This window comes from Balaenoptera ricei, chromosome 4 (genome assembly GCF_028023285.1).
Source record: "Balaenoptera ricei isolate mBalRic1 chromosome 4, mBalRic1.hap2, whole genome shotgun sequence".
NCBI lineage: Eukaryota > Metazoa > Chordata > Mammalia > Artiodactyla > Balaenopteridae > Balaenoptera > Balaenoptera ricei.
Window position 1 is genome coordinate 105,467,070 of NC_082642.1, and position 27,743 is coordinate 105,494,812.

Consider the following 27,743-nt stretch of genomic DNA (forward strand, 5'->3'; position numbering starts at 1 on the left):
CGGCCTCTCTTGTTGCAGAGCACAGGCTCCAGACGCGCAGGCTCAGTAATTGTGGCTCATGGGCCCAGTTGCTCCGTGGCATGTGGGATCTTCCCAGACCAGGGCTCAAACCTGTGTGCCCTGCATTGGCAGGCAGATTCTCAACCACTGCGCCACCAGGGAAGCCCCATTCTTTTTTCTTTATTCAGTTACGCGGTGGTGAATTCCACCATTCTGTCTTCCAGGTCACTTATCCGTTCTTCTGTGTCAGTTATTCTGCTATTGATTCCTTCTAGTGTATTTTTCATTTCAGTTATTCTATTGTTCATCTCTGTTTGTTTGCTTTTTAATTCTTCTAGGTCTTTGTTAAACATTTCTTGCATCTTCTTGATCTTTGCCTCCATTCTTTTTCCGAGGTCCTGGATCATCTTCACTATCATTATTCTGAGTTCTTTTTCTGGAAGGTTGCCTGTCTCCACTTCAGTTAGTTGTTTTTCTGGGGCTTTATCTTGTTCCTTCATCTGGTACATAGTCCTCTGCCTTTTCATCTTGTCTATCTTTCTGTGAATTTGGTTTTTATTCCACTGGCTGCAGGATTGTAGTTCTTCTTGCTTCTGCTGTCTGCCCTCTGGTGGATGAGGCTATCTACGAGGATAGTGCAAGTTTCCTGATGGGAGGGACTGGTGGTGGGTAGAGCTGGGTGTTGGTCTGGTGGGCAGAGCTCAGTAAAACATTAATCTGCTTGTCTGCTGATGGGTGGGGCTGAGTTCCCTCCCTGTTGGTTGTTTGGCCTGAGGCGATTCCACACTGGAGCCTACCCAGGCCCTTTAGTGGGGCTAATGGCAGACTCTCGGGGAGCTCACGCCAAGGAGTACTTCCCAGAATTTCTGCTGCCAGTGCCCTTGTCCCTGCAGTGAGCCACAGCCACCCCTCGCCTCTGCAGGAGACCCTCTAACACTAGCAGGTAAGTCTCCTATGGAGTCACTGCTCCTTTCCCTGGGTCCTGATGTGCCCACTACTTTGTGTGTGCCCTCCAAGAGTGGAGTCTCTGTTTCCCCCAGTCCTGTTGAAATCTTGCAATCAAATCCCGCTAGCCTTCAAAGTCTGATTCTCTAGGAATTCCTTCTCCCGTTGCTGGACGCCCAGGTTTGGAAGCGTGACGTTGGGCTCAGAACCTTCACTCCAGTGGGTGGACTTCTGTGGTATAAGTGTTCTCCAGTTTGTGAGTCACCCACCCAGTGGTTATGGCATTTGCTTTTATTGTGATTGCGCCCCTCCTACCATCTCACTGTGGCTTCTCCTTTGTCTTTGGATGTGGGGTATCTTTTTTGGTGACTTCCAGTGTCTTCCTGTGGATAATTGTTCAACAGTTAGTTGTGATTCTGGTGCTCTTGCAAGAGAGATTGAGAGCACGTCTTTCTACTCCGCTATCTTGAACCAATCTTCTTTTGTATATTTCTTGTTACGTTTATGCATAGGTATTTTGTGACTCTTCTTGGCATGCAAATAAGACTTTTTTTTCTCCATTTCTTTTTTGAATTATTTATTTATTAGTGTACAGTTGGGAATGCCATTGACTTTTTCCCTGTTGATTTTATTTTTTTTTAATTTTTAAAATATTTTATTTATATACTTATTTATTTGGTTGTGCCGGGTCATAGTTGCAGTAGGCAGGCTCCTAGTTGCGGCTCATGGGCTCCTTAGTTGCAGCTCGCTGGCTCCTTCGTTATGGCATGCAAACTCTTAGTTGTGGCACGCCTTTGGGTTCTAGTTCCCTGACCAGTGATCGAATCTGGGCCCTCTGCATTGGGAGCTCGGAGTCTTAACTACTGCACCACCAGGGAAGTCCTTGCCCATTGATTTTATATCTCAACATTTACTGAACCGTTTTAATATAATAGTTTTCAGTTAGATTTTCTATATAGTTTTTATTTTCAAATAGTGTTGGTTTTGTCTCATTTCTGGTACTTATACTTATTTCTGTTTTTCCTGTTTTAACTAATTAGCTAGTTAAATAGAAGTGGTAATAGCAGACATGCTTTTTTATCTTGTTTTTGTCTCAGTGGGGTTCTTTTACGTTTGACCATTAGGTGTGATACTTGTTCTAGTTATTCTTCCTTCAAATCAATGTCTTTTGTCAAACTGAGGAAGTCAGTTATTCCCAGTTTACTGAGTACCTTTTATTTATTTTTCACATCAGGAAATGGGTATTAAATTTTACGCAATGCTTTCTGATATCTGTTGAGGTTATTTAGTTTTGTTTTTCTCCTTTAATCTGTTAAAACAGTGTATTATTATATTAGAGTTTATGATGTGGAACCATCCTTGCATTGCCCAAATAAACCCAACTAGTTTATGATGTATTATTCACTCTGTTGATTTTGCTAGTATTTTATTTAATATTTTTTGCTTTTATGTTTACACATGAGACTGGCTATAATTATGCTTTTATTATCCTTGTCTTATTTAGTATTGGTGTATAGACTATAGTAGAATGAGTTGTGAAGTATTTTACCTCTTTTATTGATTTGGAAGTGTTTATATAAAATGAATCATTAGTTTACCTATAGGTTTGGTAGAAGTTCCCTGAAAAATCTGTGGTCCTGTTACTTCCTTTTTACGTTAAATACTTTTCAATTGTGTTATAACTGTTAATCTATTCAAATTTTAAAATTCTTGGGCCAAATTTATCATCTATAACTTCTTATAAAAATATTCATTTTATTTAGATTTTCAAATTTGTTGATATGGTGTTTTACAGAAAATATTCTTATAAAATTTCTATTTTCCTCAAATCTTATAGTTGTGTTCACTTTTACTTCTTTTTTAAAATTTTATTTTATTTATTTATTTTTTGGCTGTGTTGGGTCTTTGTTGCTGTGCACGGGCTTTCTCTAGTTGTGGCGAGCAGGGGCTACTCTTTGTTGCTGTGCAAGGGCTTCTCACTGTGATGGCTTCTCTTGTTGCAGAGCACAGGCTCTAGGTGCACATGCTTCAGTAGTTGTGGCTCGCGGGCTCTAGAGTGCAGCCTCAGTAGTTGTGGCGTATGGGCTTAGTTGCTCCGCAGCATGTGGGATCTTCCTGGACCAGGGCTTGTACCCATGTCCCCTACATTGGCAGGCAGATTCTTAACCACTGAGCCACCAGGGAAGCCCACTTTTAATTCTTTTATCGTGTAGTTATGCCATCTCTTTTTCTTGGCTAGAGATATTTAATTGTTTCAACTGTCTTTAAAAATAAAACAATTTTGGATTCTTTTTATTAAGTCCATTAGGTTTATGTTAATTTTATATTTAAAAAATTTTTTTACATATTTTTTGGATTTATTTCCCTTCTTTCTATTTCCTTGAGGTGTGTATTTTATCTGTTCACTTTCAATCTCATTTTCTTTTTTTCAAATAAATTTTAATTTTTATTTTTTTTAATAGATCTTTATTAGAGTATAATTGCTTCATTTTCTAATCTAAACAATTAAGGCTCTTATTTACCCCCTGCATATGGCTGTATTGTGCAGATTTCAAAATGTAGAACTATCATTGTTGCTTATTTTTAAATAATTTATAAATTCTATTTTATTTCCTCTTTAGCTCAAAAATTATTTTAAAAAATATTTTAAAAATCTACAAGGGTTATTTTGGGGCATATCAAATATCCTTTTTCTTCTTGTTCTAATTTTATAATATGGTGATCAGAGAATGTAGCCTGTATTATATCTGGTCTTTGAAATCTGCTGAGATTTTCTTGTTATCTAATGTTTTAAACATTGGAAAAAATGTGACACTCTGATAAGGTGAGATTCTGATACATCAAGCTTTCAAATTAAGTTATTCAAACCTTCCATATCTTTTTTGCCCCTTAATCCCTCAATTTCTGAGAGAAGTGTGTTAGAATCTCTTGAGTGCCTATAAATATGTCCATGTTTCTTGTACTTCTATTAGTATTTGCTGTATATGTTTCTGAGTCATTAGGTTTGTGACACATATCTCATTTTGCTTAAGTGAACCTTTTATTAATTTAAAATATCCCTTTATGTTCCAGCTAATGCTTTCCAATAACTTTGCTTCTACTTTTGTCTAATATTAACCTATGCTCTCTTTCTTTTAGTTAACTTTTTCTTACTATATGTTTTACCACTGCTTTACTTACAACAGTGTTATTTTGTTTTTGGTCTGCCTCATATAAGTGTTATAAAACTAGATTTCCTACTCAGTCTAAGTGCATCTATCTTTTAATAGGAAACTTGTCTAATTCACATTTATAATGACATCTGATATGGTTGGAATTACACTGCCTTCTTATTTTACATTTCATTTTTCTTTGCTTCCTTGGTTGTTATTTGTTTACACTTGGTTTTTATTTGTTTTATTTTGTTCTGCTTTATTTTTCCTTTCTCCCCTTTTGTCAGATTGGTTGAGATGTGATTTTCTTTTCTCAAGGAGGAAGATTCATTTATTTTCCATTCCATGTTTGGAAAATTATACATTATATTCTGTTCTTTCAGTGGATTATCTTTACATCTTAAATAAACATATATAAACTTATATATAGTTTTCTTAGTAAAGTTTACAGTTAATCAGTATCTATATCATCTCACAAAGAAGGCCTTAGTATACTCTTTTATTTATTTATTTATTTATTTATTTATTTTATTTCTTTAATGTTGTATCTATTTTGTTTATTTATTTATTTTTTGGCTGCATTGGGTTTTCGTTGCTGTGCGCGGGCTTTTCTCTAGCTGTGGTGAGTGGAGGCTGCTCTTTGTTGTGGTGCGCGGGCTTCTCATTGAGGTGACTTCTCTTGTTGTGGAGCATGGGCTCTAGGCGCATAGGCTTCAGTAGTTGTGGCACGCAGGCTCAGTAGTTGTGGCTCACGGGCTCTGGAGCACAGGCTCAGTAGTTGTGGTGCATGGGCTTAGTTGCTCTGCGGCATGTGGGATCTTCCCGGACCAGGGCTTGAACCCGTGTCCCTTGCATTGGCAGGCGGATTCTTAACCACTGCACCACCATGGAAGCCCTTAGTATGCTCTTTTATTTCTCTTCCTTACTAGTTCCTTCTTTTAAAATTATTTTATATTAAATTTATTTATAAATTTTACAATATTTTTATCACATCCTGCATAAGTAATTATTTAGACTAAATTATAAGATGAAGAAAAATTTTTTTTGCTTACCACAAAATCTTCCACCCCGTATCTTCTTTAGTTCTTTATTGGTTAATTTACTGGATTATATTCTCAAATCATTACATCAGAGTCTATTGTAGGTAAATTTATGGAAGCTTTATATCTGTAAAAGTGCCTTTATTGAGGGGGGTTGGTTCAAGATGGCAGAGTAGAAGGACATGCCCTCACCCCCTCTTGTGAGAGCACCAGAATTACAACTAACTGTTGAACAGTCATTGACAGGAGGACACTGGAACTCACCAAAAAAGATAACCCACATCCAAAGACAAAGGAGAAGCCACAATGAGATGGTAGAAGGGGCACAGTTACAATAAAATGAAATCCCATAACTGCTAGGTGGGTGACTCACAAACTGGAGAACAGTTATACCACAGAAGTCCACCCACTGGAGTGAAGGTTCTGAACCCCACATCAGGCTTTCCATCCTGGGGGTCTGGCAATGAGAGGAAGAATTCCAAGAGAATTAGTCTTTGAAGGCTAGCGGGATTTGATTGCAAGACTTTGACAGGACTAAGGGAAACAGAGACTCCACCCTTGGAGGGCACACACAAAGTAGTGTGCCCACCAGGACCCAGGGGGAAGGAGCAGTGACCCTTAGGAGACTGAACCAGACCTACCTGCTAGTGTTGGAGGGTCTCCTACCTGCTAGAGGCAGGGGGTTTCTGTGGCCCATGGCAGGGACAAGGACACTGGCAGCAGAAGTTCTGGGAAGTACTCTTTGGCATGAGCCCTTCTGGAGTCTGCCAGTAGCCCCACAAAAGAGCCCATAGGCTCCAGGGCTGGGTCACCTCAGGCCAAACAACCAACAGGGAGGGAACTCAGCCCCACCCATCAGCAGACAAGTGGATTAATGTTTTACTGAGCTCTGCCCACCAGACCAACACCCAGCTCTACTCACCACCAGTCCCTCCCATCAGGAAGCTTGCACAAGCCTCTTAGATAGCCTCATTGACCAGAGGGAAGAGAGCAGAAGCAAGAAGAACTACAGTCCTGCAGCCTGCGGAAGGAAAACCACATTGACAGCAAGAGAGACAAAATGAAAAGGCAGAGGACTATGTACCAGATGAAGGAACAAGATAAAACCCCAGAAAAACAACTAAATGAAGGGAGATAGGCAACCTTCCAGAAAAAGAATTCAGAATAATGATAGTGAAGATGATCCAGGACCTTAGAAAAATAATGGAGACAAAGATTGAGAAGATGCAAGAAATGTTTAGCAAACACGTAGAAGAATTAAAGGACAAATAAACAGAAATGAACAATTTAATAAGTGAAATGAAAAATACACTAGAAGGAATCAATAGCAGAATAACTGAGGCAGAAGAACAGATAAGTGACCTGGAAGACAGATTGGTGGAATTCACTGCCGCAGAACAGAATAAAGAAAAAAGAATGGAAAGAAATGAAGACAGCCTAAGAGACTCTGGGACAACATTAAATGCACTAACATTCCCATTATAGGGGTCCCAGGAAGAGAAGAGAGAGAGAAAGGACCCGAGAAAATATTTGAAGAGATTATAGTTGAAATCTTCCCTAACATGAGAAAGGAAATAGCCACCCAAGTCCAGGAAGTGCAGAGAGTCCCAGGAAGGATAAACCCAAGGAGAAACACACCAAGACACATAGTAATCAAATTTACAAAGATTAAAGACAAACAAAAATTATTAAAAGCAACAAGGGAAAAATGACAAATAACATAGAAGGGAATTCCCATAAGGTTAACAGGTGCTTTCTCAGCAGAAACTCTACAAGCCAGAAGGGAGCAGCATGATATATTTAAAGTGATGAAAGGGAAGAACCTACAACCAAGGTTAATCTACCTGACAAGGATCTCCTTCAGATTCGATGGAGAAATCAAAAGCTTTACAGACGAGCAAAAGCTAAGAGGATTCAGCACCACCACCTCTACAACAAATGCTAAAGGATCTTTTCTGAGTTGGAAACACAAGAGAAGAAGAGGATCTACAAAAACAAACAGAAAACAATTAAGAAAATGGTAACAGGAATATACAGATTGATAATTACCTTAAATGTGAATGGATTAAATGCTCCAACCAAAAGACACAGGATTGCTGAATGGATACAAAAGCAAGACCCATGTATATGCTGTCTACAAGAGACCCACTTCAGACCTAGGGACACTTACAGACTGAAAGTGAGTGGATGGAAAAAGATATTCCATGCAAATGGAAATCCAAAGAAAGCTGGAGTAGCAATACTCATATCAGATAAAATAGACTTTAAAGTAAAGAAAGTTACAAGAGACAAGGAAGGACACTACATAATGATCAAGGGATCAATCCAAGAAGAAGATACAACAATTATAAATATATATGCACCCAACATAGGAGCACCTCAATACATAAGGCAACTGCTAACAGCTATAAAAGAGGAAATCGACAGTAACACAGTAATAGTGGGGGACTTTTAACACCTCATTTACAACAATGGACAGATCATCCAGGCAGAAAATAAATAAGGAAACAGAAGCTTTAAATGACACAATAGACCAGATAGATTTAATTGATATTTATAGGACATTCCATCCCAAAACAGCAGATTACATTTTCTTCTCAAGTGCACATGGAACATTCTCCAGGAGAGACCACATCTTGGGTCACAAATCAAGCCTCCGTAAATTTAAGAAAATTGAAATCATATCAAGCATCTTTTCCAATGACAATGCTATGAGATTAGATATCAATTACACGGAAAAAACCCATAAAAACCAGAAACACATGGAAGCTAAACAATACTTTACTAAATAACCAAGAGATCACTGAAGAAATCAAAGAGGAAATAAAATACCTAGAGACAAATGACAATGAAAACATGACGATTCAATACCTATGGAATGCAGCAAAAGCAGTTCTAAGAGGGAAGTTTATAGCAATACAATCCTACCTCAAGAAACAAGAAAAGTTTCAAATAAACAATCTAACCTTACACCTAAAGTAACTAGAGAAAGAAGAACAAACAAAACCCAAAGTTAGTAGAATGGAAGAAATCATAAAGATCAGAGCAGAAATAAATGAAAAAGAAACAAAACAGTAGCAAAGATCAATAAAAATAGAACTGGTTCTTTGAGAAGATAAACAAAATTGATAAACCCTTACCCAGACTCATCAAGAAGAAGAGGGAGAGGACTGAAATCAATAAAATTAGAAATGAAAAAGGAGAAGTTACAACAGACACTGCAAAATACAAAGCATCCTAAGAGACTACTACAAGCAACTCTATGCCAATAAAATGGACAATCTGGAAGAAATGGACCAAATTTTAGAAAGGTACAGCCTTCCAAGACTGTATCAGGAAGAAATAGAAAATATGAACAGACCAGTCACAAGTAGTGAAATTGAAACTGTGATTAAAAATCTGCCAACAAACGAAAGTCCAGGACCAGATTGCTTCACAGGTGAATTCTATCAAACATTTAGAGAAGCGCTAACACCCATCTTTCTCAAACTCTTCCAGAAAATCACAGAGGAAGGAACACTCTCAAACTCATTCTACGAGGCGACCATCACCCTGATACCAAAAGCAGACAAGGATACTACAAAAAAGAAATGTACAGACCAATATCACTGATGAATATAGATGCAAAAATCTTCAACAAAATACTAGCAAACAGAATCCAACAACGCATTAAAAGGATCATACACCATGATCAAGTGGGATTTATTCCAGAGATGCAAGGATTCTTCAATATATGCAAATCAATCAGTGTGATACACCATATTAACAAATTGAAGAATAAGAACCATAGGATCATCTCAATAGATGCAGAAAAAGCTTTTGTCAAAATTCAACACCCATTTATGATAAAAACTCTCCAGAATGTGGGCACAGAGGGTACCTACCTCAACATAATAAAGGCCATATATGACAAATCCACAGCAAACATCATTCTCAGTGGGGAAAAACGGAAAGCATTTCCTCTAAGATCAGGAACAAGACAAGGATGTCCACTCTCACCACTATTATTCAGCATAGTTTTGGAAGTCCTAGCCATGGCAGTCAGAGAAGAAAAAGAAATAAAAGGAACACAAATTGGAAAAGAAGAAGTAAAGCTGTCACTGTTTGCAGATGACATGATACTATACATAGAGAATCCTAAAGATGCCAACAGAAAACTACTAGAGCTAATTAATGAATTTGGTAATGTTGCAGGATACAAAATTAATGCACAGAAATCTCTTGCATTCCTATACACTAATGATGAAAAATCTGAAAGAGAAATTAAGGAAACACTCCCTTTTACCACTGCAACAATAAGAATAAAATACCTAGGAATAAACCTACCCAGGGAGACATAAGACCTGTATGCAGAAAATTGTAAGACACTGATGAAAGAAATCAAAGGTGACACAAACAGATGGAGAGATATAACATGTTCTTGGATTGGAAGAGTCAACATTGTGAAAATGACTGTACTACCCAAGGCAATCTACAGATTCAATGCAATCCCTATCAAATTACCAATGGCATTTTTTATAGAACTAGAACAAATAATCTTAAAATTTGTATGGAGACACAAAAGACCCCGAATAGCCAAAGCAATCTTGAGGGAAAAAAAACGGAGCTGGAGTAATCAGGCTCCCTGACTTCAGACTATACTACAAAGCTACAGTAATCAAGACAATATGGTACTGGCACAAAAACAGAAATACAGATCAATGGAACAGGATAGAAAGCCCAGAGATAAACCTACGCACCTATGGTCAATTAATATATGACAAAGGGAGTAAGGGTATACAATGGAGAAAAGACAGTCTCTTCAATAAGTGGGGCCAGGAAAACTGGACAGCTAGATGTTAAAGAATGAATTTAGAACACTCCCTAACACCATGTACAAAAATAAACTCAAAATGGATTAAAGACCTAAATGTAAGGCTGGACACTATAAAACTCTTAGAGGAAAACATACGAAGAACACTCTTTGACATAAATCACAGCAAGATCTTTTTTGACCCACCTCCTAGAGTAATGGAAATAAAAACAAAAATAAACAAATGGGACCTAATGAAACTTAAAAGTTTTTACACAGCAAAGAAACTATAAACAAGATGAAAAGACAACCCTCAGAATGGGAGAAAATATTTGCAAACGCATCAATGGACAAAGGATTGATCTCCAAAATATATGAACAGCTCATGCAGCTCAATATTAAAAAAACAAACAACCCAATCCAAAAATGGCTGGAAGACCTAAATAGACATTTCTCCAAAGAAGACATACAGATGGCCAAGAGGCACATGAAAAGCTGCTCAACATCACTAATTATTAGAGATATGCAAATCAAAACTACAATGAGGTATCACCTCACACCAGTTAGAATGGCCATCATCAGAAAATCTACAAACAACAAATGCTGGAGAGGGTGTGGAGAAAAGGGAACCCTCTTGTACGGTTGATGGGAATGTAAATTGATACAACCACTATGGAGAACAGTATGGAGGTTCCTTAAAAAACTAAAAATAGAATTACCATATGATCCAGCAATACCACTACTGGGCATATACCTAGAGAAAACCGTAATTCAAAAAGACACATGCACCCCAATATTTATTGCTGTACTATTTACAATAGGCAGGACATGGAAGCAACCTAAATGCCCATCGACAGATGAATGGATAAGGAAGATGTGGTACATATATACAATGGAATATTACTCAGCCATAAAAAGGAACGAGATTGGGTCATTTGTAGAGACGTGGATGGACCTAGAGACTGTCATACAGAGTGAAGTAAGTTAGAAAGAAAAACAAATTTCGTATATTAACACATATATGTGGAATCCAGAAAAATGATACTGATGAACTGTTTTGCAAGGCAGAAATAGAGACACAGATGTAGAGAAGAAACCAAGGGGGGAAAGTGGGGGCTGGTTGTGGGATGAATTGGGAGATTGGGATTGCCATATATACACTAATGTGTATAAAATAGATAATTAATAAGAACCTGCTGTATAAAAAAATAAAATAAAATTTTAAAAAAAGTACCTTTATTTCCCCTTTCTACCTTAGTACTTGTTTAAATGGATAAAGGAATATTGGTTTAAAAATTGTTTTTCTCAGTACTTATTACTCGTTTGACTTCTTGAATCCATGTTGTTAGTGAGAAGTGTGATGCAGATGTAATTATTAAAATTTTGTAATACTCATTTTTCCTGTGCATAGCTTTTAGGATTTTCTCTTAACCTTTAATAATTCCATAATGTGGGTCTTGTCTTTCTCTAGTTCTTCATACTCAGCAGTTGGAGGACTCTTGTAACTTATTCCTTTCATATGGGCTCTGCCTTCAAATAGATCCAGATCCAACCACTTATCATCTCCTCTGCTGCTACGATCCTGGTCATATCTCAAGCCACCCTCATATCTCACCTGGATTATTGCAGAAGTCCTCCCACTGGTCCACTGGTCTTCCTGCTTCCACCCTTGGCCCTGTAAAAACTATTCTACCCTTGCTCCTCTGTAGCAGCCAGAGTAGTCTTTTAAACAGTCTTTGTATAGAATTCTCCAGTGACTTCCCATTTCACCCAGAGAAAAAGTTAATGTCTGTGCAGTGTTCTGCAGCATCCTGCATATTAGTCACCTATATTTCTCTGATCTTCTTTCCCCTTTTTCTCATTCCTCTCTAGGCACCCGAGCGTCCTTACTATTCTTCCTTGGATTTCAGCAGGAGACTAGTATGTGTTCTAAGTCTACCAACTTGATTCTAGCTATGTCTTTGATTTTTAAAAAAATATTCCTTTATATGATGTCATGGTCTGTCAGCAGAGACATTAGGGTTAATTGAATGAACGGGCAGCATTTGCAGTCTAATGCCGTATCATATATTCTTTGTAAAGTCCATACAGAATTAGAAAATATGGGCACCATATCCTTGAATCCTGTTCTGTGGATGGAGTTGAAGGAGCCAGAACCTCAGGCTTACAGGCAGGTAGGGGCTGTGGATGGAGGCTGCCTGAGCCCGTCCGCTAATCCCCACCACTCCGCAGCAGTGCTGTGCGTCCAACCACTCAGCCTTGGAGGCAGGAGGTACATTATACAAAGCGTGGACTTTGTAGTCACTTAGAACTGGTCCCAAATTCTGGTTCTTCCACTGAGTAACGGACTATAGGTAGATTCATTTTACATTCACTCATTCAGTGGGTATTTATTGAGTGTAAGTATCAGGCCTTGCTTTAGGATCTGGGGATATATCAGGGAAGAAAACAAATATCTCTGCCCCCAGGTGGCTTGAATTCTGTTGAGAGAGCTTTCATTCTAATGGTGAGTTATTTGTAGTCTCTGAGCTTCAGTGTTCTCATCTATAGGATGAGGCGATTGCATCATCTACTTAATACGAATACTGTAGAAATAGAAGAGGCACAGCACTGGGCATGTGGAAGTTCTCAGTGCATTTTAATTCTGTCCATTCTTCTTCTCCCATAGCACTTCTTTCTAGCACTTACTATAATGCTCTGTAAACTAATTCAGTGCCTGGTACATAGCAAGTAACAAATGAATTAAGGTAAACCAAATTGAATGTCAATGTCTAGGTAATTTTCTAAGGATATTGCAAATACTTTCATTGGAAGGTGCTGGCACTTTCCGTAGTGGGTTCTACTGTCCTCCATCCCTGAAGATCATTGGGGACCTTTATTAGGATGAGAGAGGGAGTTTTAGGAAATTTTGTAAAGTGCTTCTGTTACCTTTGAAATCTTTTTTGACTTCCAAACTGTGAAGGCTTGATCACTCCTATTGCATTTTTCCTGATTCCCTTTTGGGGGGCCAGGATCATATGACCATTTCACTTGGTCTGTTATATATGCAATTTCCTTGTGCCCATGTTGTTTTCAATTACTTAATATCTTCTTAACATATTCAACTTTATGAAAAAATGGAAGAAACCACGGACTCTAGTAAAAAAAAAGGCATGTCATGGAATTGGCTGTTATCAAAAGGGCCTTTCTTGCCCCTGGAATCCATCGTGGCTCAGGATCTCAGGCAACTAGAGGAATCCATCCAAAAAAAAACAGCTCTGAAAGTAATGGCATAATACGGAATAATGGAGTTGAAATTTTGTGCTAAGTAATGTTTTGAAATTAGGTGTCATGTTGCCAGTGTGTTTCTAAATTGACAGTCATTGGGCAGCATTCCATAATGTCTCTAGTTTATGTCTTAACTGAGCTGGCTAGGAACACATCAAAAGTCACAGCTTCAAATTGTTATAATGTAGTGCTTGCCATACTATGGTTATGGCAGAAGCACTTTCATTACTTTGCGTAGCTTATAACTTTTCTTTTAAATTGCCTCTTTGAGTTGACATTTCTCTTAGGTATAATCTACCCTGAGATTAAATTTGGTTAGCCCCTTTATAGTTCAGAACTTAAACTAGTTAAAAATCCTTATGCACTTCTTTATATTCAAGATAATATAGGCCTTGTTAATTTCAACTTCAAGAACTCTTCAGAGATTTTATAAGGGCTTTAGCAATAAATTTAGAAAATTATAAACCAGTTTTGGTTATAGTATACAGTATTTTCATGAAGAGAAATATGGCACTTCAGAGATACTCCAAAAGGGATCTAATTTAGTCTGGTGCCCAGATTTTAGAGTTGTTTTCTCAACTATGGAAGGTAGCTCAGTGGTTGGACTGGATGGGAGTCTTGTCTGTGTACCCAGTGTAGATAAATGTGGAGGGTGTCCTAGGTCCAAACACTTTCAAGAGATTGTTCCACTCCCTTCTTTCAGGAAAAGTGCTTTACATACTACCCTGTCCAGTAGGTCCACCAGGCAATGGTTCTTAAAACTGGTAGAGTTAAAGAAACAGCTGGATAGTTTTAAAAAAATTCACATTCTCATACTCCAGCCACAGAGAATCTGACTCGGTAGATAAAGGAGATTTGACCTTGGTCATGAGACCCCTCCCTCTGGACCCTCTCCTACCCTTGACATAGTTTGGTGGTCCCAACACACCAATCCACCCATGACATGCCCCATATGGAGCAACACGTCCAGCAGCAGGAGGACAGGGTAGATAGGCTGGGAGAGGAAAGAGGCCACACAGAGGCCACAGCCACAGCTGGAGGCTAAATTTGAGACCTTTTTGAGAATACCCATTGCTGAGCAGGGGACAAGCACATAGATTACCCCAGCTCCTCCTATCATATTCCACAGACTATAAAGCCAGCCTCTGCCTGACAATTTTCCCGTCTCAAGTCTGTCACGTGACGGTGTGTGTGTGTGTGTGTGTGTGTGTGTGTGTGTATGTTAGGGCGTTTGCTCTCTCTCTTCCTTTCTCCGTTTATTATAGCCAGTTAAATAGAAAGTAAGAGAGAAAGATTATACAGACAAAGAGAGAGAGATATGGATACTTCTGGAAAACTTTAGGTTGGAAAAAACATTTAGGAGGAAACAAGAGACAAACACCTCTTGGAAAAGATATATGAAGCAGTTCCTGCATGATGGAGAGTGACACTATATTTTTTCTTAGATCTTCTGAAGATACCATGATGACGGGGTACATTTGTATCTCAGTTTCCCCAGTGGGTGGCTTTATTTGTAAACACTGGTAACATCCTCACTGAAGATGATCAGTCGTTAAAAAGTCTTATATAGGGAACCCTCTGTTGTTCATTCTAAATTAAGCCAAGGAAGTCCTGAATAATTATCATTCATTCAACAAATGTTTATTGATGAGGATGCTAGCCTCATGGAGGGTACAGCCTGATGGAGATACAAGTAAGTAAACAGTCAACGACACCACAAAGTGGCAAGTGCTGTGGAGGGGGCCACAGAAGAAGGAGGGGAGCACCAGAGGAGAGTGATTCACCCAATCTTGGGGAGTGAGGGAAGGCTTTGAGAGGAAGTGTGATCTGAAGCGTGAAGAGGAGCTAACTGAAAATGGCCACAGAATTGAATGTGCCAAGGCTTGGGGGTAAGAAAGCATGACCCCATATCTGGAGAACTGAAGTGGTCCTAAATGGCTAGACTGAACCTGGCAGGAGACGAGGCTGGAGAGTTAAGTGGGGTCCAGATCATGAAGGACCTTACGTATCATATAAAGACGTCTGAAAGTGACATTGGGTAGCCTGTTTCATGTACAGATGTGATATTTAGCCTTCTTTGTCTTTCTATCACTGACATGATAATAGCATAAGAAGTACTGCTGTTCTCTTTGTCACAAGTAAACGGGAACTTTCGAAAGTAGGTGTGTGTGTAGAAAAGGGTTAATGCTAGAAGTCTTGCTTGCAAGATTGGCCCTTGGCTGGCTTCTGGGAACTTGGCTGGTAAACAGTTCCCCTCACTGATATAAAACTTTCTGTAACAGGTGAGGGTGGCTCACTGTGCAAATAACATGATATACGCTGAAAATCTACTTTTCTTTTGGGACTCTGGAATTTTTATACATGCTAGGCAGAGGGTGTTTATATGACCAGCCCCAGTAAAAAAACAAAAACAGAAGCAAAGAACAAACAACGATGAAAAAGCCTTGAGGGCCCAGAGTCTCTAATGGGCTTCCTGAGGCAGAAGCATCACACACACGTTGCTACATTTTCATAGCTGGGGAAAGAGTATTCTCTGTGTGACCCTTCATGAGAGGGGGAGAACATAAGAAAGCCACACGAGGATTCCTCCAGACACCACCTATCTTTCCCATAGGAGCCATTGTATATCCTTACTACATCACCATGATAAAGCTTAGCCATGAATACAGTTACATGCTACGTCCCATGAGACCTTCTAGCGCATCTTCCTCACATAGGGGAGGTCTTGAGGATCCCCAGCACACATGTTATGAATATTTACCTATAAATATTAATTGAATGAGTAAAGAAGTAACCTATTAAGAGGTAGACGTATTAGTGTCCTTATTTTATATTTGTATAATATTTTTTTTAACCAAAACTTGTCTAACCCAGTTGGATCTCTCACCAAATTTCTCAAATTCTCAAACTTGTCTCTGAATTACTTTCGACTTTTACCTTCAAATGACAAAGAAGTGTTAGCTTTGAGGAGAGTGAAAAGAAGGAGCTTCTAGCTGTAAGGGCAATTTCAAATCAGGAGCTCCAGAAAGGGTTTGAATAATGGCACAAGTCCTCAGAATTTTTATAGTGTCCCAAGGTGACTTTTTTTTTTCCTCTTAACAGGGGAGGACTTACTTGATTGTGCAGCTTCTGGTATACTAATAATTGACTACATTACTGTAATCATGCAGATAGCCTTTCGTGTCACATTAAAGCTGCACTTGTATTTATGGAGTAGTAACCATGGACTAGATACTTTTATATAATTTATATTGGGAAAGTCTACTGAAGGCTTTCTTTTTAAACAACTAATAGAAATTCCTGACTTCATAATGAGCTTCAGATCCTGCCTGGAGGAACTTATAACCAACCAGGAAATCCTTGGACTGCCTATGGATTTCGTCTTCATTTTTGTAAATTCCTTGGAGCTCGGTTCTTTCTTACTGAGTAACTGCCAGTAATGTGACCCCACTGAGCAGCCACTCCCCAACAGGCTTTATATTTCCTTTCCACCAACTTGTCTCCCTCTGGACTGAGGTAGGATTGTAAAAATGATAGGTTTACTGCTCCCTGCTTTCTATCTGTGCCTTGTAGCCCTTCCCTTGTAGACTTTTCTAGGACCCAGTTGATGAAGAGCACTGCTTCTTAAGCATGGCTGGGCCTGTTTTTCATCTTTATTTCTTGTCTAATTGGAGAGGATTTACAGTTCACAAGTAGACTTTAATATAGAAGGTCCCTGGAGTTGTTGGTATACAGCAACACAGCGACTTCTCAACAATGTGCAGTTTTACAAGGGTGGTTTTCTTCATAGGCTATTTATGTTGTTTCTGTTCCCATTTTATTGCCTTTCCACCCTTTATTTTTCTCTTTTCTTTTGCACTTATCATGTTATCAGACTCCTCCCCTCAGCTGGCCATTAATACTTATTTTAACACTTAATTTCACTTACAGAATGAAGTTTTATGCTTCTTGTTCATAATTTTCAAAGCAAATGAAACATTTTATTGTATTTCTCTGTTTGCAATAACTTCATGGAAATGTATTTCATTCATGTGGGCCTAGATTCATTTTGTTATGTTTGAGCAGGGGGATTGTTTTGTTTATTTGAGGCGGTTTTGTCCTTCTGGGCTGATAGCCTAAATGAAAAGTATCTTTTCTATTGCTGATGTAACTCTACTTTGAATCAGCTAGTTGCCAACCAGAGTTCAGTTCTAATCAATGTGTAGGTTATTCACGGAAGCCCTTGTATTTAGGGGTGTGTGAGTGTTGCAGGATTTGCTGGTATTTGTTGTGTCATTAGGTTTAGAAAAAAGTTCCTGAAGTAACCATTATGACTTGGTAGTCTTATTTTTTCTTCTCAAATAATGTCATTATTACATTGTCATTATTACATTGTCTACAGTATGGCCTTTGATATTTTCTTTTCTAGTTTTCCAGAGAGATGGTCATTCAGAGCCTATACATCTGTTCTGTATTTTGACCCTTGGATGAGAATATTCATTCAGGCCAAAAGAGTTAAAACAAAATACCTATGTTATTGCCTCTACAGACCCAGGTAACTCACTTTTGTTCAATTATCTTCATAGAGTTTTCATTTGTAAAATACCTCCCACCCCAATTGTTAAAGTGATTTGGTAGTAAGATTTTTACAATTTGATAGTAAGATTTTTACAATTGCAAATAAAATTCAAACTGCATTCTGGAAGGTTTGCTGAAGAGTAATCATATGAAACAAATATTTGGCCATGATAGTAACATACTGCAGTGAACACTCTAAGTTAGATGGTTCCCCCAAGTAGGAATATGTTATTTACTTCAGTGACTCCTAGGTGCTTTGATTGTAATGGGTTCTATTAAAAAAATCTGTTCACTTATATTTTCTTTTTACTCAAATATATTTGAACTATTAAGTCATATACATATATGTGTATGTATATTTTATATATAGAATGCACATATGTATAGATATACATCTGGTTCACTTATATTTTAATTACCATTTATATTTTAGCATAAGCTTTTTTTAAGCTTACATTTGTATATTATATAACTTATCTTGCACAACTATGCATGCTATGAGAACAGGTTTTTTTTGGTGTGTGCTCTGTGGGTGGTCATTCATTTGTTTTCTAAACATTTATCAAAACCTTCTGTTAGTCTGAGATTGTGCTAGAAAGATAAGATTAGTTCTAGTTTTCAGGAGTTTACTATCTACTGGGAGGAACATTTAATGCTTTTATATTGTCTATATGTACGCCTTTTGATATACATTATGTTATTTAATTTTTGCAGTGACCCTGTGGGTTATGTTTTATCATCATTTAGAAATAAATAAATGTCAGAACTAGATAGGAACTCAAATCTTCTGCCTCCGAATTCTTTACCAATTCAAATTCCATGCCCCTTTCCCTATACCACACTAATTCTTTATAACAGACCCACATTTGTTATGTTGTCTTATTTCCATGAATAAGTAGTTGCTGTTCTGGGGCATTGCAATCACTCATATTGATATTAATATTAAAAATTGTGGATCTCTGAAATGAATGCCCTGACCACACACGAATGGATTCCTCAAAAGCTTTACTTTTGATTTCTGATTGTACTGCAGGTCATATTTTGAAAAATGAAGTATACCAAGCCTGAGACTTACTCTATAAATCTGTTCCCTAATTCATATCAAAGTGATACTTCCTTTTCATCAGTCTCATTCTTCTGGGAAGCACCAAGGGTCTCTTGGATCAATCAATATAGCTGATCTTTGCAAATTAAATTATTCCTCTTAGTGAGTTTGGGTAAAAAATGGTTTAAGCCAATGGAAAATGTGGATTTATCTCTATATTCTGAGGGAATTTTATTAAATTGAATTTCGTCTACCTAAACTACTTATATCAAGTGATGGCTGTTTCCCACCCTAGTATATTTTTTAATGCACCTTTCAGTGTAATATTCTTAGATATATCTTACCAGGAAGTAGATATAATATAAATATTGATTTTATTCCTTAAAAGATACTTAAGGAGGCTCTGATACTTTCATGGGGCTCAGATAAACTGTTAAGTCTGATATGTTTTGGGATCTACAGTATAGACAGGTTTAATTTTTCATGGCTTTATCCCTTAGGCTTAACTTTCTCTCCATTTGACTTATTTACTTGCATATTGTTTTCCTCACAGCTTCTCTGGTGGCAAAAGTTTTGTGTAAGAAATATGTGGCGTTCTCTCCATGTTATCTCACCCCTAGTGGGGTGACCCTTACTTTATTTCTTCCCTAAAAGGCACTCTAGCTCCAATGGCTGTATGGAAACAAATTAAAAGCTGGGAATGACCCTATAGGACCAGAGTAGAAGCATGTAAAATGTATTAAAAATGATTAAATACTCTGTCCACTTGACCACCCAGGCTCCAATAAACTTCTAGACATGAACCCTGAAGTATTATTTATAAGAATACATACCTATACTTTATGGTCAGTCGTTTCTCTGTATCTTCGTAGCAAACAGAAAAAAGAAGATTGGATTTTAATTGTGTGGATGGACTTAACAGTTGCTGTAGTTCCTTTACCCCAGTGTCTCTAACAAGTTCAGAAGGGGACTAGGGGGGAATTTTTGGTGTCATGTCATTGGTTTCCTCCCTTAATCATATTCTGTTCAGTGTTTTAATCAATAGCTTGGGTGAAAACCAGGCATGTTGGAATTCATAATTGACCCTGAACTAGAAGGAGTATCTTATTATATCAGGCATAATGCAAACAAGATGTGAGAGTTGAAATACGAAAGATAAATGTAGTATAAATAACCTACAGTCCTGAATTTAGATTTTAAAAATCTATCGTGTTAATATACTAGACTTGGACAGTGATTTACATGAAAAAAATAGATGTTTTCATTGACCACAAGCTTAATCTAAGCTGATAGTGTGACAGGGTTGCTGAAAATATTTATGGAGCTTAGCGAGCAGCACAAGGCGGTAGCCATGCGTTCTCCCCCGGCCCCGCCGCGGGTCCCAGCAGCTCGGGCGGTGGGAGGAGCGGCGGGAGGAGCGGCGGCGGCGGCCAGGCAGCCCAGCTTCGCGGAGGCGCTGCGCCCGCAGGCACCCGGCCCGCGCCCGCCCCGCCGCAACGATGCCCAAAAGGAAGAAACCGGCTCCTGCAAAAGTAGAAACGAAGCCAAAAAAGGCGGCAGGAAGGGATAAATCTTCAGACAGAAAAGTGCAAACAGAAGGGAAAAGGGGAGCAAAGGGAAAACAGGCTGAAGTGGCTAACCAAGACACTAAAGAAGTCTCCCCTGCAGAAAATGGAGACGCTAAAAACGAGGAGAGCGCAGCTTCTGATGAAGCAGGAGGGAAAGAAGCCAAGTCTGATTAATATCACACACCTGGTCCTATCAGGGGTCCCTGTCTCCCTCCTTGTACAATCCAGAGGAATATTTTTATCAACTATTTTGTAAATGCAAGTTTTTTAGTAGCTCTAGAAACATTTTTAAAAGGGAGGGAATCCCACCTCATCCCATTTTTTAAGTGTAAATGCTTTTTTTTAAGAGGTGAAATCATTTGCTGGTTGTTTATTTTTTGGTACAACCAGAAAATAGTGGGATATTGAATATGGGAGGCTTTGATTGTCTTGGGTGTCAGCTTAACATTCCACAGATGGGGGGTAGCTTTTATATCCTATAATACAAAGCATACTAAATGGCAATTTGGAGACAGTTGTGCATTTGATGTCTTAAACGCTTTAAATTACTTCTCTTCCCATGTTGTTTTTGGTAGAATTGTTTCCTAAAGGAAACCACTCACCCCCTGATCTTGGCTCTCCTGGGCAGAATTTTGTGCACTTTGTAACATCTTTGGTCGTGGTAGTCCAGTTCTTCTAGTAACTGTTAATGTGCTGTGAACGATTGACAATTTGAGTAGGTAGTGTATATGATATTAAATTGTGAATTAGTGGGACTTACGATGTAATAGCATATTAATATTTGAAGATATTGGTACTTGATATCCTGTGAAGGAAAATTTACCTCCAAATTTTAAGCTGGAAAGTCACTGGAATAACTGTTCAGAAAAGAATCACAACTACATGATTTTTTAGAGTTTTGGTACGTATATTGAGAATTGTTTACAAATTGAAATGTCTGTATACTGATCCTTAAAACAACCAATAAAATCTCAATTATGAAAGAAAAATAAAGAAAAGAACAAGATGGTAATACTACCAATAAACCATGTCCTGCTTATACCATGTCTGGAGGGTGATCAGATGAGGATGCTTTAGGAGGGAAGGGGACTTCCTAGCTCACAGTATAAATTAACTATCTGGTTATCTGGTAGAGGGTCGTTGGTGGAATTGAGCATCATGCCGTGGATGGGAGAAGACACAGGGCCTGAGTGAAAACGTGAAAAGCTGCCGTATGATGGTTGGAATCCTAGAGGGTAGAACTTGGATGGCTGGATAGAAGTGGAAGACAGAGCTAGCTCAGCATGAGAACGTTAGGCTGTTTTTGCAAGGCAGAGACACACAGATTACCTTTTTCTATCGGTGTTTGTTTATTTATTTATTTATATAAATTTGTTTGTTTATTTATTGGCTGAGTTGGGTCTTCGTTGCTGCGTGAGGGCTTTCTCTAGTTGTGGTGAGTGGGGGCTACTCTTCATTGCGGTGCACGGGCTTCTCATTGCAGTGGCTTCTCTTGTTGCGGAGCATGGGCTCTAGGCGCGCGAGCTTCAGTAGTTGTGGCACGTGGGCTTCAGTAGTTGTGGCACGTGGGCTTCAGTAGTTGTGGCTCGCGGGCTCTAGAGCACAGGCTCAGTAGTTGTGGCCCAAGGGCCTAGTTGCTACACGGCATGTGGGATCTTCCCCGACCAGGGCTTGAACCCGTGTCCCCAGCATTGGCAGGCGGATTCTTAACCACTGTGCCACCAGGGAAGTCCCTCCATTGGTGTTTAATATAAGGATATTCAAAGAGTTCAAGGAGCTGGGCAACATACAGCACCCTTGCTGTCACCTTTGTCTCAGTGTTTCCATGACTGGGATGTTCTAGAGAACTGAAGCAACAGCCCAGTGCTGCTCAGGTTATACCTGGGCTCTGCTGAGCTGGCTTTGCTGTATGTACTTAGTACTTGCTTCTCTAAGGATGGGTTTTCCACCAACAAGTTCAAAGCTTTCTTATTGGACAGAGTTTGGGGATAAAACACACCAGAAGGGTTTGATCACTTACACAGCTTCTTTTGGTTGAACACCAGTCCCTGGTCCAGTTAGCAGGTTTGACGTTCAGAATACTAAATTCAGTATGTCTAGGATGGCAAATTTAGTTTCTCCAGACACACATGACACGAGGTATAGCAACTCAGAATCGTGAGTGTGGCACGAGATTAATGAAGCAGTGGAAAGCACTCCCATCTAAGACGAGGACACATTTGTCCCTGAAAGAGCCTAGATTGTAGAAAGAAATATTATTTGGGAAAGTATTTCAGCTAGGTGATTTCTAAGGTCTTTTTCAACTTAAAGATTTTAGAAGTCTTGGGGTCTTGTTTATCTATTTAATAAGACAGGCTAATATATGGCTATATTACTAGATCTTTGGCAACAGACGTTACTGATTTTCTTTGGCTTTGAATTCTTTAGGTTTAGTAGAGAAATAACTCTCAGATTTATGTAGGCATTAAATCTCTGCACATTAGGACTAAGGAAGGACATGGAGTGGTCACCTCTGAAAGCTCTTTAAGGGTGATGGAGCCAAAGTATCTGTTTGAAGATCTCCATTCCTCATCAACACTGCTTTGCTGTGGACTCATAATGCAGGAAGGAGCCCAAGTGGTATGGAATTGGAGTCCCCCTGCTTTCATAGGAGCGGCATGATCCTTATAAAGTTATTCAGGGACACTAAGTTTATGGTCTGCTGTTGAATACTCTGCAACACTATGCTTCTGGGACAGTCTTCATTTTGGGGGGATTTCCCCAGCTTCTCACATCCCACCCACCTATGTAGACTAATAATGTTTTAGAAGTGTCTCTTTTGTAAACTGTGCATCTTATGTATTCCTTCATGAGTTTGTATTATCTTAAATCATTTAATCTTTCAATATAGTAAAGTAGTTGAAAGCAATAGTTGGATCAGCAGTTGGATAGCTGCTTCCCACTTGCTATCTATTTTACATTTGGTGTGTATATATGTCCATGCCACTCTCTCACTTCGTGGATGACTATTTTAGATAGGAAATCAAAGAAGTTACTTTTAAATAAATAACTTCTGAGCAGAAAGCTGAATAAACTGAGAAAATGAATGTATTATCTATCTCTGCATAACAAATCACCCCCAGATGACTTAATAATAAAGTCGCCATGTGTCATGTCTCAGTGTCTGTGGCTCAGTAATTTGAGAGTGTCTTTGTAGGGTGGGTTTATTTGGGGATGTCCCATAAAGTTGGTGAGAGATTTTGGCTGGGCTTGCTGTGGCTTGATGGGAGGTGGAGGACAGACTTCCGGGGTGGCTGACTCACATGGCTGGCCATTGGTTCCTCTCTACAAAGCCAGTATACAGGGCCACCTGAGTATTTGTCATGGTATAGGGACTGGCTTCCACCAGCGTGTGCAGTTCAAGAGAACAAAGTAGAAACAGCGGTCTTTTAGAACCTAGACTCAAGAGTCATCTACCATCACTTCCTCCATATTATTTTGGTCACACAGTCTAGATTCAATGTGGGAGGGGACTACACAAAGGCATGATCACCAGGAGGTAAGAACTGTTAAAGGACGTCTTGGAGGGTGGATACCATAGTCAATCATATAAGAATTTTATGGGAAGATGTTTCTGGGAAGAGAAGACCAGGTAAAGGCGGGGGGCGGGTGGGGGCAGGCGGAAGGCTAGTATAGCTACAGCACAGTGATTGGGAAGAGGCCAGGTAGCTGGCGGCAGGTCCCATAAGGCCTTGAGCAACATAGCAAGAAGAGGTGGTTGTATTGAGAATGTAAAGACTTTGAGAGGAATGATGTTACTTAATTTTTTTATTTTAGAAGATTACTGTGGCTGCTCAGTAGAGAATTGATTTTATGGGGCAAGAAGGGAGGAAGGGAAATTAAGTAGGATACCGTTAGTATATTCTAGGTGAGAAATTATAGTGGCCTGAGCTGGGGTGGTAGTGGTGGAAGTAATGAGACCTGTTCAGATTACAGATATATTGTAAAGATAGAGCCAACAAGACCTGCTGATGGATTGGGTGTGAGGTGAAGAGAAAATGAGGAGTCATGAAAGCCTTCTAAGTTTTTTCCCTGAGCGAAAACTTGGGAATGATAGGGGAGGTGTAGGTGTGGGGATTAGGAGGAACGGTGATGGGATTCTTTCTACCCGTTCTGGACATACTAAGTTTGAGAGGTCTATCTGACACCCAGGTCTCGCTGTCAACATTATACTAGCCAGAAAATTCTTGATCATTCCTCATTACATGTTTTGATGAATAATTTAAGGACTATAACAATTTTATAGTATGACTAATCAGGCAGACTCATAATTTAAAAAAGAAAATAATTATGACTGTGAATACTATAATGTAGTTGTGATTCATAACTGGGCTAATTTTTTCTGCATAACTAAAAGTTTAGAACTTTAGTTTTCTTTATTTGTAGTCTGTTTTTTCAACTTAAAATTAAAAAAAATATTTTATTTTATATTAGCCAACATGTTTTGGACAAATTTTATAAGTGTGAGTATTAAATACCCTTGAAAGTTTAAATTTCTGTAGGTGATTCTGATTAAAATAGTTACTCAAAATGCTGTATTATGCTATACTCTATACTTCTGCCACATAAAATCTTAAAAATTACTCACTATTATTTATATTTTTATTTCTCTTTAAGGGTTTATTTCTCCTTAGGGGATATAGATCTGTTTTGTTCCTAAGATAGTAAAATTAATAAAAATTCAAACAATACAGACTTAGAGACTGGAGAAGATCAAATAACTAAAAGTCCCCTTTATCACTTGTCGTTCATTCTGTGCTCTAGCAATCCATAATCATCCCAAAGGAGAACCTCTGCCTGGAGTTTAATAAATACCCTTCTAGATCGTCTTCTACACATTTACACACACACAAACCACACACACACAGAGTTTTTTTTTTAATATAAAATTATATGCAACTTGTTTTTTTCACTTACAAATGATCTCTTGGAGATCTTTTACTGTCATTGTTAAATATATTGTACTCTACGGTTTATTTAACTATTTATTGATGTATATTTAGGATTTTAGAGTTTTCATTGTTACAGTACTAAACTGGTCATGCTAGGGCATCATTGGACATATGTATATTTATGCTTATATGCGATTATTTCTATACAACAGATTACAGAAGTAAATTCTGTGTCAGGAGATAGGTACACCATTAATTTTTTTTTTTTAAGAAATTCACGTTCTTTTATTTATTTATTTTTTTTATTTATGACTGTGTTGGGTCTTCGTTTCTCTGCGAGGGCTTTCTCTAATTGTGGCAAGTGGGGGCCACTCTTCATCGCGGTGCGCGGGCCTCTCACCATCGCGGCCTCTCTTGTTGCGGAGCACAGGCTCCACACGCGCAGGCTCAGTAGTTGTGGCTCACGGGCCCAGTTGCTCCGTGGCATGTGGGATCTTCCCAGACCAGGGCTCGAACCCGTGTCCCCTGCATTGGCAGGCAGATTCTCAACCACTGCGCCACCAGGGAAGCCCACACCATTAATTTTGATGGGTACTGTTAACTTACCCTCCAAGAAGTAGAGACCAGTTTATTTTTATACCAACAGTTGTGTAAGAGTGTACTTTTGTGTGGTTCCAAATCCATACTTGCTATTAACGGTATTTTCTAATTTTATTTTTGCCATTCTAAGAAGCAAAACTTTTATATTGTTTTAATTTTTATTTCCCTCAATACTTTTCTTTGACCTTATGTTTTTAAGCTCTTTTAGAAAGAAAATATTAAATAAAATATTCAATAAATTGGTAGAGAGCAGACATAAGCAAAATATTTGAATACAGTTTCACTGATGGAAGAGAGTAGGGAGGTAGAAGGTAAAATGTGTGAGGAAAAGTGGAGACCTAAAATGGGGCAGAAAGAGGCAGAAACAAGATGGAGACAGAGACCGCAGCCTCTGGTGGTGGGCACAGTTCAAGTAAACACAAAGTTTGGGAGATGGGTTTGAAGAGTTCTAACCACTGAGAAACTGGAAGCCTGGTTCCAGAGGGGACACCGTTCCCTTGCAAGGAATGTTGCGGGGACTGAGGAACAGACAGAGCTGTATGGATTCTCTTCCTTGTCCTCCAGAGCAAGTATTACTCTGGCTCTGAGGCATTTGTACCTTCCAGAGTCCACTAGTAGGAAACAATAGTTGTGAGGCTGATGGGGGCTTCTGATTGTAGATGGAGATTTCATCAGAGAGTCTTTCTTTTATGAGAATGGGGAGATTTATGGTGCTGGATTTACAAAGTTACATATATTTCTTAGCTTTCTTTAATTATTGTGAGCAGTTGTAAAATTTTAAATGTCATCTGAGACGTACAGATCACCTGGGACCAGGTTTTCTCGATGATGCAAACCACCGAGAGAGCATTTTTTGCTCTTTGTTGTTTCAAATTAAGCACTAATGCATAGTTGGCAGCTTTTATGCCACCTATACTTTCTATGGCTGTAAACACGTAGTCTATAAAAATGCTTGAGTAGTTTAATGCATATCATCTTTGAAGGATTACCTCATTGTTCAGTTTCTCCTTGATTTCACTTTGATTTTTTAAAAAAAAAATTTATTTAAATGATTCAAACGAGATTAATTATGTGATTTTAAAAAACAAATGATAATTCCAGTACATAGGGACCAATGATTTCCTACTTTAAAACTTAAGTTTTGCTGTTCTCTAAATGTGTTAGAGACTGATTTGAAATACACCTAGGTTATGACTTAAATGAATAATGTTTACTGTAAAAGAAAATCAAGGGAACAAACTGAGAATTGCCTTACCTTAGTTTTTTTTTTTAAAACATCTTTATTGGAGTATAATTGCTTTACAATGGTATGTTAGTTTCTGCTTTATAACAAAGTGAATCAGCTATATGTATACATATATCCCCATATCCCCTCCCTCTTGTGTCTCCCTTCCACCCTCCCTATCCCACCCCTCTAGGTGGTCACAAAACACCGAGCTGATCTCCTTGTGCTATGCAGGAGCTTCCCACTAGCTATCTGTTTTACATTTGGTAGTGTTTATATTAGTCCATGCCACTCTCTCACTTCATCCCAGCTTACCCTTCCCCCCTCCCTGTGTCCTCAAGTCCGTTCTCTACATCTGCGTCTTTATTCCTGTCCTGCCCCTAGGTTCTTCATATATACAATGGAATATTACTCAGCCATAAAAAGAAACGAAATTGAGTTATTTGTAGTGAGGTGGATGGACCTAGGGTCTGTCATACAAAGTGAAGTAAGTCAGAAAGAGAAAAACAAATACCGTATGCCAACACATATATATGGAATCTAAAAAAAAATGGTTTACTTTAGCTTTTTATGGCTGTTCCTTTCCTGTGCTAACTCTATAAATTTTCTCTGAAAGTGAAC

At 38.6% G+C, this 27,743-nt stretch overlaps 1 protein-coding gene and 1 pseudogene across 5 annotated transcripts in view; both read left to right on the forward strand.

Moving 5' to 3' along the window:
- The window catches only part of MORC1 (MORC family CW-type zinc finger 1), a 357,937-nt gene that overhangs the window by 212,767 nt on the left and 117,427 nt on the right, over positions 1-27,743 (forward strand). For all 5 annotated transcript variants that reach the window (XM_059922175.1, XM_059922174.1, XM_059922178.1 and 2 more), the window contains one exon: positions 17,605-17,730. In XM_059922175.1, the coding sequence (XP_059778158.1) occupies positions 17,605-17,730 (126 nt within the window). The remainder of the gene's footprint in view (positions 1-17,604; positions 17,731-27,743) is intronic.
- LOC132365090 (uncharacterized) lies at positions 20,150-20,954 on the forward strand (annotated as a pseudogene).